Raw genomic sequence first — 11,262 nt, forward strand, 5'->3', positions numbered from 1 at the left:
CTTGCATGTCCCCAGTGGCAGACTTACCATTAGGCAACTCAGGCAGTTGCCTGGGGCCTCACATCATCAGGGGCCTTGTAAACTTGTCATTCTGTTTAATAATACATTTCTCTTATCTTGCCTTTCTGCGCATGAGAAACCTCTGATGCGCACAATTTAGCGGTAGTGACAAATTGAGTGTTTTCTGTTTTTATCCTGCGAATTTGGCTCTAGCTTTTGAATAGTTGGGGTTATAAGCTATTATTATAACCCGTGCCTGAAAGCCAAGACTCTCAGGAACGCGTACCTGTTTTCTGTTTCGCTCACAAGTGGTGCCGGACACGTTAGAAGGGATAGTGAAAAATACAATTGAAAACAATGCAGATATTTTATTCTACACACAATTATTTCCTGATTTATCTTCCCTGATGTTTTACCGAACTTTCCAATACCTTTCTGATGATGCATTTCACTCACTTTTGATGCAAGTAATTTGACATTTTCTTAGCCTTATGAATGTATAAACATGGTTGCATTTTTTTTTTCTGTTCTACTATAGGGCCGGCTCTACCAATAAGCGACTGCTTAGGGCCTTGCATCCGTTAGGGAGCCCCCCACCCAAAAAAAAATAGAGTTTAGTAACTAAGTCGGGTCTCAACTTACTGTTATGAGTTAGAATAGAATACACATGGTGCAATTTCAAAATGTGGCAGTGCATCATCAGTTATGTCAATCACTGTGTGGATTTACACAGCCAGCCCAATTCTGATCTTTTTTTACACTACTTTGGTCAAAAGACAATCAGATCATCTGAAAAAGATCTGATGTGAATAGATCTGATGTGATTTGGTCAAAAGACCAATTAGTGGAAAAAGATTGAATTGGGCTGCCTGCCTAAATACAGCCTGAGAGTCACTCAATGTCAGCAAAAAAAAAAAATGGATTTCTAGGTAACTTAGTCTAGCCAGCTATCTAAACCTAATTCCCTAATCATGGCCGAATTTCCAACCGAGCACACAGATCACGTGCCCAGGGGCCCTACCACCAGGGTGCTCCCATTGATTTTGTTCGTCACTCTTACCAGATGTCGTATGAGCATGGCATAAGTCATGGCAAAATGTGTAGAATTGCAGGAAATTAGCTTTAAAACTGCAACATTTTCTCTCCATCCCGTAGCAAAATGTGTAGAATTGCAGGAAATTAGCTTTAAAAATGCAAATAGTTCTCTCCGTCCTATTGGAAAATGTGTAGAATTGCAGTAAATAAGCTTTAAAACTGCAACATTTTCTGAAAATGTTAAATGTTGACTAGAACGTTTAAAAAGACCATACAATAAAAAAATAAAAAGATTGGTCTTGGTCAATATTGAGCCAGCTCCGAACAGCTCTTCTTTCAGCATGATTGTGTTAAATAGACATGGGAGGGGACCTCAGACTGGTCTCTGCCTGGGGCCTCCAAATCATTAAGAACGCCCCTGCATGGCCCTTAACTATGTGTAAAATTCCCACATTACCTTGCATAAGGGTAGACTATGCCTTTGTTGCACCATTCAGGAAAATATAGAAACGCTATTGATAATCAATTCTTGATATTGGGCACTTTAAAACTACAGTGCCTTCAGAAAGTATTCGCACCCCTTGACTTTTTCTGTCAAGACAAAATCAAACATTTGTTAACTAGGAAAGTCAGTTAAGAGCAAATTCTTATTTACAATGACCGCCTACTCTGGCCAAACCTAGACGACACTGGGCCTATTGTGCACAGCCCTATGGGACTCCCAATCACGGCTGGATGTGATACAGCCTGGATTCAAACCAGGGACTGTAGTGGCGCCTCTTGCACTGAGATGCAGTGCCTTAGACCGCTGTGCCACTCGGGAATCTTCGTTAAATAAGTATTCAACCCCTCAATACATGTTAGAATCACCTTTAGCAGCAATAACAGCTCTGAGCCTTTCTGGGTACGTCTCTAAGAGCTTTCCACACCTGGATCTTTGCACACCTGGATTGTGCAACTTTTGCCCATTATTCTTTTCAAAATTCTTCTAGCTCTGTTAAATTGGTTCTTGATCATTGCTAGGCAACCATTTTTAGGCATTGCCATATATTTTCAAGTAGATTTAAGTCACAACTGTAACTTGGCCACTCAGGAACATTCACTGTCTTCTTGGTAAGCAACTCATCTCCCAGTGTCTGATGGAAAACAGACGACCAGGTTTTGTTCTAGGATTTTGCCTGTGCTTAGCTCCATTTTGTTTATTTTTTATCCCAAAAAACTCAGCAGTCCTTAACGATTACAAGCATAAACATAACATGATGCAGCCGCCACTATGTTTGACAGAGTGGTACTCAGGAATGTGTTGTATTGGATTTGCCACAAACATAACACTTTGTATTCAGGACAAAAAGCTACTTTGCCACATTTTTTGCAGTATTACATTAGTGCTTTGTTGCAAACAGGATGCATGTTTTAGAATATTTTTATTCTGTACAGGCTTCCATCTCACTATGTCAATTAGGTTAGTATTGTGGAATAACTATAATGTTGTTGATCCAGCCTCAGTTTTATCCTATCACACCCATTAAACTCTGTAACTGTTTTAAGGTCACCATTGGCCTAATGGTGAAATCACTAAGCAGTTTCCTTCCTCTCTGTCAACTGAGTTCGGAAGGATGCCTGGATCTTTGTAGTGGCTGGGAGTATTGATACACCATCCAAAGTGTAATTAATAACTTCACCATGCTCAAAGGGATATTCAATGTCTGCTTTAAAAAAAATATTTACCCATCCACCAATAGATGCCCTTCTTTGCGAGGCATTGGAAAACCTCCCTGGTCTTTGGTTGAATCTGTGCTCGACTGAGGGACCTTACAGATAACTGTATGTGTGGGGTACAGAGATGAGCTAGTCATTCAAAAATCATATTAAACACTATTATTGCACACATAGGGAGTCAATGCAACTTATTATGTGACTTGTTAAGCAAATGTTTACTCTGCAAAAACAAAGGGGTTGAATACTTATTGACTCAATACTTTTCAGCTTTTCATTTTTTATTCATTTAAAACATTTCGAAAAACATAAATCCACTTTGACATGATGGTGTATTGTGTGTAGGCCAGTGACAAAAATATTAGTTTCATCAATTTAGGCTGTAACACAACCAAATGTGGAAAAAGTCAAGGGGTGTGAATACTTTCTGAAAGCACTGTATGTAAATTGGTGAAATGTCATTTACTCAAGGCCAAATAAAGTAAATGTTAGGCTACCCCACTTGTTGTGGGGTTTTTTTTGCAGTGGTGTAAAGTACTTAAGTAAAAATACTTTAAAGTATTACTTAAGTCGTTTTTTTGCATATCTGTACTTTACTATACTATTTCTATTTTTGACAACTTTTACTTTTACTTCACTACATTCCATAAGAAAACGGTGTACTTTTTACTCCATACATTTTCCCTGACACCAAAAAGTACTCGTTACATTTTCAATGCTTAGCAGCACAGTAAAATGGTCCAATTCCCACACTTATCAAGAGAACATCCCTTGTCATCCCCATTGCCTCTGATCTGACAGACTCACTAAACACAAATGCTATTATTTATTTTTAAATAATGTCTAAGTGTTGGAGTGTGCCCCTGGCTAACCATAAATAAATAAAAACAAGAGAATTGAGCTGTCTGGTTGGTTTGAGATAAGGAATTAGAAATTATTTATACTTTTACTTTTAACATATTTTAGCAATTACATTTACTTTTGATACTTAAGTATATTTAAAACCAAATACTTTTAGACTTTTACTCAAGTAGTATTTTACTGGGTGACTTTCACTTTTACTTGAGTCATTTTCTATTAATTAAGGTATCTTTACTTTTACTCAAGTGTGATATTTGAGTACTTTTTCCACCACAGATTTTTTTGTTCCTTTGCATGAAGGAAGTGCGCTCATAACTGTGCTCTCCTCTATTTGAGATTTTTCTGTGTCATCCTCATTTATTCTCATTAATACCAACTAGCTTTTACAAACTTGAAATATCGCACCGTTTTTCATGTTTCCTCAAACGGTCTATTGGGGAACGTTGAAATCAGAGGGCCTCGGCCTACTCATCATATAACGGGCCTAGGCCTACTCATCATATAACGGGCCTAGGCCTACTCATCATATAACGGGCCTCGGCCTACTCATCATATAACGGGCCTAGGCCTACTCATCATATAACGGGCCTAGGCCTACTCATCATATAACGGGCCTCGGCCTACTCATCATATAACGGGCCTAGGCCTACTCATCATATAACGGGCCTAGGCCTACTCATCATATAACGGGCCTAGGCCTACTCATCATATAACGGACCTAGTTCTACTCATCATATAACGGGCCTAGGCCTACTCATCATATAACGGCCCTAGGCCTACTCATCATATAACGGGCCTAGTTCTACTCATCATATAACGGGCCTAGGCCTACTCATCATATAACGGGCCTAGTTCTACTCATCATATAACGGCCCTAGGCCTACTCATCATATAACGGGCGGCACGTTGTCATGTTTTCAGGCGTCAGCGGTCTACGTGGCTGACTGACGCATTTTGTTCTTTTTCACAAATTCCAAGGAGCGTTTAAGTGGTCGATTCCTTTACGGGATATGTATACTTGCTTCTATGCATTGGCAAGTAGCATGCTTTTAAGGTTTTATATGATTGTCTGAAATACCCAAATATTCTAAATTATATTCACATTTGAACTAATACATTGAATTTGGATGGAGTTTCTTGCGCTAGTCTGCTGCGAAACTTCTAGAGTTGTGGGCCATTGTCGCTTGCAGTCGCAGCTGCTACTTTGAATCAATTCCTTTTCCAGTAGGCAAAAGGAAGCTGCAAGCCTAAACTTTGTTGCAGGCTACAAAAATGCCAAGTAATGAAGTGAAGCAAAGGAAGAAGACCACGGCTCAGAAACAAAATGACGAACCGGCTGAAACATCAAAGTACACTTCCGAAGATGAAGCAAAAGCTACCGAAGGAAATCGCTTGGCTGAACGTAAAAGCTCCTCGCCGACCTCCCTGGATGTGAAAACGATAACTTGTCTACTGTCACTGATAGTTTGCATAGTGCTTACATGGTAAGTAAAAGTAAGCCTATTCATTTGCATAGGGCATAAGCCAAATATTTACTTATAAAGGCCCGTGTGCTTATGGATAATTCCTATTTACTTTCATCTCGGCCAAACAAGAGGAAATTAATAATTTTATATTCGAGTTGGCCTATTCATGACGTTATTTTCCCCCATACATTACAGGGTGGTATTGCAGCAGAATGCAAGATTCTTCGACGTGGAAGAAAAGTACAAACTACTGTCTGGGAAGACTGCAAGTCTCCTTGAAATGGAGGAAGAAGTCACCAAGGTGTCCAAGAAGGTATGTTTTGTTTCTATTGGAGCCGTCTACCCATCTCTCTCCCGTGAAGAACAAGGCACAAAAACATTATGCAGAGACTTCTATGCTTTGTTATGTGTGTTTATGTTATTGTGTGTATTGGTACTGTCATTGTCTTGCTTGTCACATAATGTAGGCCCCTCCCCCTTATTATTTAGCCCCTGCAGACATGTCTGCGTTATTCATGTGTTTATTGCTGCAGTTATTCGTGCATCTTGGATTGTACAGCCTATCCAGTTGAATTGAATTCTGTGATCAAATCACATTGTCTTCCTTAGAATTGCTATACACATCTTTTGACTGAATGTGTGCATGGATTTGTACTTGTATGATTGTATTGAGTGTGAGAGAGAATAGTGAGGATCCCAGAGCCCCCCCCCCAGAAACAGCCCTCCCTGTTTTGTGTTGCGGCTGCAGCTCGCCGCCTCCGAGGACGACCTGCAGGGGGCTCTCTCCACCTTCTCATTGACGACGCGCCTCAAACGTGACCTCTCCTCGCTCCATGCTGTCGTCATGGCGATGCAGGACGACGAGAACTCCGCCTCTCGCGATCTCCAGACAGTCCACGCCTGCTTCTTGAACGTGACTGAGACGTGGCAGACGGGCCTCGGTGACCTCCGACCTGGCCTCTGAAGATGGAGTCACGTGATGCGCACGCCGGCGCCACGGACCGGGTGAACGAGGCCGAGCAGAGGGCCTGGGCGCTGGACGAGAGGCTGGAGGAGCTGGAGGACAGCGCCCGGCGGAACACATGCGCCCTGGGCCGCACCGAGGACGAGGATGCCAAGCGGGCCCAGGACCAGCTGGACTGGAACACCAAGTAGCTCCACAAACTGGAGGACCAAGTCTGGAGCTTGCTCCGAGTAGATACCGAGTTAGTCGCCCAGCTAGAGGAGCACATCCCCCGGGCCCAGCAGTGCGAGGCTCACCTCCCGGCTGTGGAGGAGGCAGTGCGATCCATTCTGAGGCTGGGGGGGGACCTGGGGACGGCGGAGCGAAGGCTGGAGGAGCTCACCCTGCAGGTGTTTGGGACGGAGGACAGCATGCTTAAAGCCCTGACGGAGATCCTGGACATCAAGCAGGCTCTGGACGCCCTCCAGGCCCACAACAGCATCCTCAAGATGAGGAATGAGTTGGCCGTTGTCAAGGAGACGCTGGGACAGCTCAGCAGGGGGGAGGAGCAACAGGACAACCAGGATAATTCTGGGATGCCGGATAGGGAAGGGGAGAGGGAGGGGTGAAAGGTCAAGGACCCAGAGCAGGATGAGCCACCCCAGCCGGTGCATAATGATGACCTCAGTGTGTGATGTCAATTTTAAACCATGGGAAGGAGTGGTCCTGTCATTCCATTTGTTTTAAAACTGCTGTTAAATCCTCACATAGTTATACCATTGCTACGTTGTGTGATTTGTGCATTTTAACTTGCTATTGCTAAAGTTTATCGATACGTTTCATCAATAGGTTTTAAGTTCTTGTCTCACAAACACACTACTATCTCATATGGGCACCAATCAATGTTGTCTGCACTGGCTGCTGAAAGTCAGCAACTGAATGTAGCGTCTTCACCCAAACACTGCTCCTGTAATCTGTAAAGGATATTGTTGCCTTGTCGGTGTCTGAAAGGAGAACAATTGTGACCTGTACTCCAATATCATCAGGTACTCAAATGTTGAGTTTGTATACATTTTTTTATAAACATTTTATGTTTGACAGTTATGCCAGTATTGCATTTGTAATAAATGTGCCTTATTAGTGTTTCTCTGAATCTTTTAAATGCTCAAATTTGGTTTAATCTATTGTAAAAAAAATAAAAAATAAAAATTATTCTCTCTCCTAGCTTGCATCTCTAGTAAATTAAAAGCAGTCTCAAATATCTTAGTGTTGTTACCCATTTATTTGCTCTATTTATTTTCACCAAACATCAGCTTTCTGTGTAACTTACAGTCTCCCTGCATGTTTTTCAATGCATCCTATCTACATGTGTATGACTGCAGGATTTAGCTGCTCAGTCTTTTCCTATGTAAAGCTCTTTTCTAAAATGGCCACCCTGTTCTGTCTTTCCACCTGTTTCCTGGCGCAGTGCGAGGGTGTCCAGAGCCTGTTGGAGCATCTAGAGAGGCAGCCTGGTGGTCTCCTGCCCAACTTGGAGGCCCTGGAGCGGGATGTAAGCCAGCTGAAGGACTGGGCATCTGGCCTAACGGAGAAACGCGGCCTGCTCCAGGACAGCGTGGCAGCACTGACCGAGGCTGTGGGACAAATCGAGGGACGGACCTCTGTCATCACTAAGGATGTCAACACTAAGGTTTGGCAGCGGCCTCTGCTTTACTGTGCTTTCTTTAAAAAAAAATGATTTAAGCCATCTAGATGCTCTAACTACTTTGGTAACCAGGATGTAATAACTCAGGCAATTACACAGGAACTGCAGATAAGATTCCTCAAACAATCACTGTATTGTAATAAACTGGAACTAGTATGTTTTAAAGTAGTTACATAGTACAGTACTATGTAGTTACATGTAATAATACCAAGAACTTTATATTCCAAGTACGTAAAGGTTGAAGTCTCTCAAAACCAGAGGCAACTTGTTGAACAGAACCGTGGCATTAGAATAGAAAGGCAGTACATGTAAAGATTCGCCCATGAATCATCTCTCCTCTTCCTCCATCTCCTAGGTGGCGTCGGTGCGGACAGACGTGCGTCGGATGGATGGGCTCCAGTCGGAGGTGGAGTCTCTCCTGGAGAAGGTAACGGAGCTGGAGGAGAGGGCCGCCCAGGCCGAACGCAGCATGGTCAAACGTATCGGCGACCTGCTGGCCGGCAGCATCGACCGCATCCAGGGCCTCAAGGGCGCCACGGAGCGCAACGCCCAAGCCCTGGAGCAGCTCAAACGCCGCCTACCTGAGCTGTTCGCCAATGACCGGCAGATCTCGGAGCGCCTGAGGGAGCTGGAAAGCGGCCGCGCCCGATTGGTCCGCACGGTGACCTTCGCCGGCGACCTCAAGCCCAAGGTGGCGGCCATTAAGCGGGACTTCGGGGCGCTGGCTCCGCAGGTGGATGAGCTGACCCTGAGGATCGGCCGTCTGGCCGAGGATCTGACCAGGAGGGAGGAGGACATCGCAGAGCTACGGCAGACCTTCGCTAACCTCAGCGCTGTGGAGGAGGACCTAGGAGTTGTGACACAGCAGTTGAGTCAGATAGTTGAGCCTGAGATGCAGGTAGTGGGAGGAGAGATGCTTCTGCAGAAAGTCAACGTGAGTCAAGCCCTCCCTCAGACACTGGAAGGAGAGCTGTGAAGGAGTGCTTTTCTATAAGCTATAGATCTACAGAGTAAATGGCAAACTTTCAGCTTGTCACCAATCCCTCCCTTACAATAACTTGCACATTTTTGTAAATCTCAAACAGAGTTTGCTGATCTCTCTGTACACCCATGGTCGACCACACCTAGCCCTTACAACAGGTACTTCTGGATTCCCCCCCCAGAGATCTTGATTAATGTAAGCAATATGGTGGAAACCACACAACAGGTTACTCCCCCTATAATGTACATTTCAGTATACTTTCCATTGACTGTATACCTATGCAGATCTTTAGGGGGTCGAGAGGTAAGTCCTAGGGGTTAGGTTGAGACTAACTGGGTCTTTTGTCTAGAATGCTGACTAACTTATGTTGCTTTACAAATTGCATCCTTGAATGAACCTGTCCTATGAGTAGGTTGGAATTTATTGCGATGAATCTTATCCTAAGGCAGAGCTGAGCAATTTCCACTAGAAGGGCCAGTGGCAACGTCCAAAATTCGCTATATAGCGTCAGAATTCATGAAAACAAAAATGTGCTTGTTGGTCTTAATTTAAGGTTAGGGATAAGGTTAGCAGTGTGGTTTAGGTTATGTTTAAAATCAGATTTTATGGCTGCGCCAGCTAGTGACTACCCTGCCGAGCTGCCTCCAGTACATGAGTCATCCCAATAAATGCCAACCTGTGTCCTAGGAGGCTGGAATGTTATTTTTTGAGAAAAATGGCATCCATCATGGTGAATGAGAGGTCTTGCTGGTCCACAGTTTTGGAATGTGAGCATTCTCTTGAACAGTTTCCCCCTTATCAGTTGTCAGTCTGGCCAGTGGTGGGGTTGTAACAACACTGCTTGACCCCTGTGTGACCTGCACACGGGTATGTATTCTCAGGCTAAGGGGCCTGTTCAGGAGGAATGTTATGCTACAATATGATTCTGTTCTGTACAATAAGGAATGATGATGTCAGCGCTATACATTCTACCTGCAATGTTCTCAATAGTTCACAGTGCTGAATACATGCCCTGGGGTTCCACATGGCTAGCTAGTCCTGCTAGTTTTTACATCTCTCTGCCATCAATCAAATCGAAATGAGTCTGGTTTAAAGGTATAGGGACCTAAAATAGAATTCTGAACGCTGCAGCCCGCAAGGCAATGTAGCTTTGCCTGTGTTTACACCAGGGTGTGCAATCTGTCACCAGGAGTTTATTCAATGGGGCTGACTGCAGAGCAATGCAGGTAGAAATGTGTGGCATAGAGCTGTGATTCATGTCAGAGAGTTGTTTCTATTCTGTGTTTAACATTTTCATCTGCAACATTGCTGACTTTGCACTCCTCTGAAAAAAAAACTTGGGCTTATTCAGTGGGTTACCGTATGTTCTGATAGAAATATGTTGTGTAGATCAGACATGACGATCATGTAGGATAGGGAAGCATGCCAATCTATTGATTGCATTTCTAGGGCTACACCGCTGAGTAAGCCTCCAGGTGTTTTACAGGAAATGTACGTCTGAAGGAGGAAGTATGTATTGGAGCTGAACAATGAGCTGACGACCTCACAGCCAATCACCAAAGGCCAATCACAACTTGTTTAACATGCACATTGGCATGTCATCTCTAAAAATAAAGTTGAACCTACACATACCTGGAATTGCTCAATGACAAGCAGACATTAAGACGCAGATTGCAGCTGGTCTTTGGGTAAAGAGTGTGGATACCATACCACCGTTTTAACTAAAGCTAATTACATGTACAGATCACACCACATGTATTTACTGTAGCCATTCCTTTAAACTGTCACAACCCCATTGTAGTGGTGTTAGGATGCAGAGATCGTATTTTTTGTTTGTTTTAAAGCCTTGGATATATTGTTCTTCATGTGAGGGATGTGCTTCATAAATTATGTCAATTTGAAGTTTGTGTTAACTCTCTATTCCCTATACATGTTTGTGTTTCCTTGTATATGTTGAGGCAATGGCACCTGTTGAATGGAAGGTTGTGTGTGTGTGTGTGAGAGAGGACTCAAATCAGGTTATAAGTGGCCTATCAGGAAATTATTGAATCTCCTTCCCTCTATAGGTAAAGTAATTACTTTCAATAAATTCTCACTTGACTGTCCCAGCAGTGTTTCCTAATTAAATATTCCAATCAGCTTTTTATGAAGCATCACAGACTGTATTAAGTCCACTTATATACTCAGTCTGAAGCGCCAGGTTATATGTCAAATGGCATCCCATTCCCTACATATGGTGAACTCCATTCATATTGGGACAGTGGCGTTGTTGTTGTTTTGGCTCTGTACTCCTGCACTTTGGATTTGAAATGGTATAGAGTGCAGACTGTCAGCTTTAATTTGAGGGTATTTTCATCCATATTGGATGAACCGTTTAGAAATTACAGCACTTTTTGTTCATAGTCCCCCCCCCATTTTAGTGGACCAAAAGGATTGGGACAAATTCACTAATGTGTATTAAAGTAGTCAAAAGTGTAGTATTTGGTCCCATATTCATAGCACACAATGACTACATCAGCTATGTGACTACACATTTTTGGATGCATTCGCTGTT

At 43.2% G+C, this 11,262-nt stretch overlaps 1 protein-coding gene across 2 annotated transcripts; it reads left to right on the top strand.

Moving 5' to 3' along the window:
• The first annotated feature begins 4,541 nt into the window (after positions 1–4,541).
• On the top strand, positions 4,542–10,813 carry LOC106609563 (inhibitor of nuclear factor kappa-B kinase-interacting protein). Of its 2 annotated transcripts, XM_014208500.3 has the most exons (4): positions 4,542–5,096; positions 5,274–5,391; positions 7,490–7,711; positions 8,082–10,813. In XM_014208500.3, the coding sequence occupies exons 1-4, from the start codon at positions 4,885–4,887 to the stop codon at positions 8,700–8,702; spliced, it is 1,173 nt and encodes a 390-aa protein (XP_014063975.1). In that variant the 5' UTR covers positions 4,542–4,884; the 3' UTR covers positions 8,703–10,813. The 2 variants fall into 2 exon arrangements, with proteins under 2 accessions (XP_014063975.1, XP_045578161.1); XM_045722205.2 differs by lacking the exon at positions 4,542–5,096 and having other exon boundaries at positions 5,827–7,711.
• The last annotated feature ends 449 nt before the right edge of the window (positions 10,814–11,262 follow it).

This window comes from Salmo salar, chromosome 07, assembly GCF_965601325.2.
Source record: "Salmo salar chromosome 07, fSalSal1, whole genome shotgun sequence".
NCBI classification, from domain to species: domain Eukaryota; kingdom Metazoa; phylum Chordata; class Actinopteri; order Salmoniformes; family Salmonidae; genus Salmo; species Salmo salar.

Bases quoted from the DNA above. Each gene is read 5' to 3' on its own strand.
- LOC106609563 (XM_014208500.3), top strand. From the start codon at position 4,885: ATGCCAAGTAATGAAGTGAAGCAAAGGAAGAAGACCACGGCTCAGAAA. The intron at 5,097-5,273 runs GTAAGTAAAAGT...CATACATTACAG, and splicing joins GTTTGCATAGTGCTTACATG to GGTGGTATTGCAGCAGAATG. The intron at 5,392-7,489 runs GTATGTTTTGTT...TTCCTGGCGCAG, and splicing joins TCACCAAGGTGTCCAAGAAG to TGCGAGGGTGTCCAGAGCCT.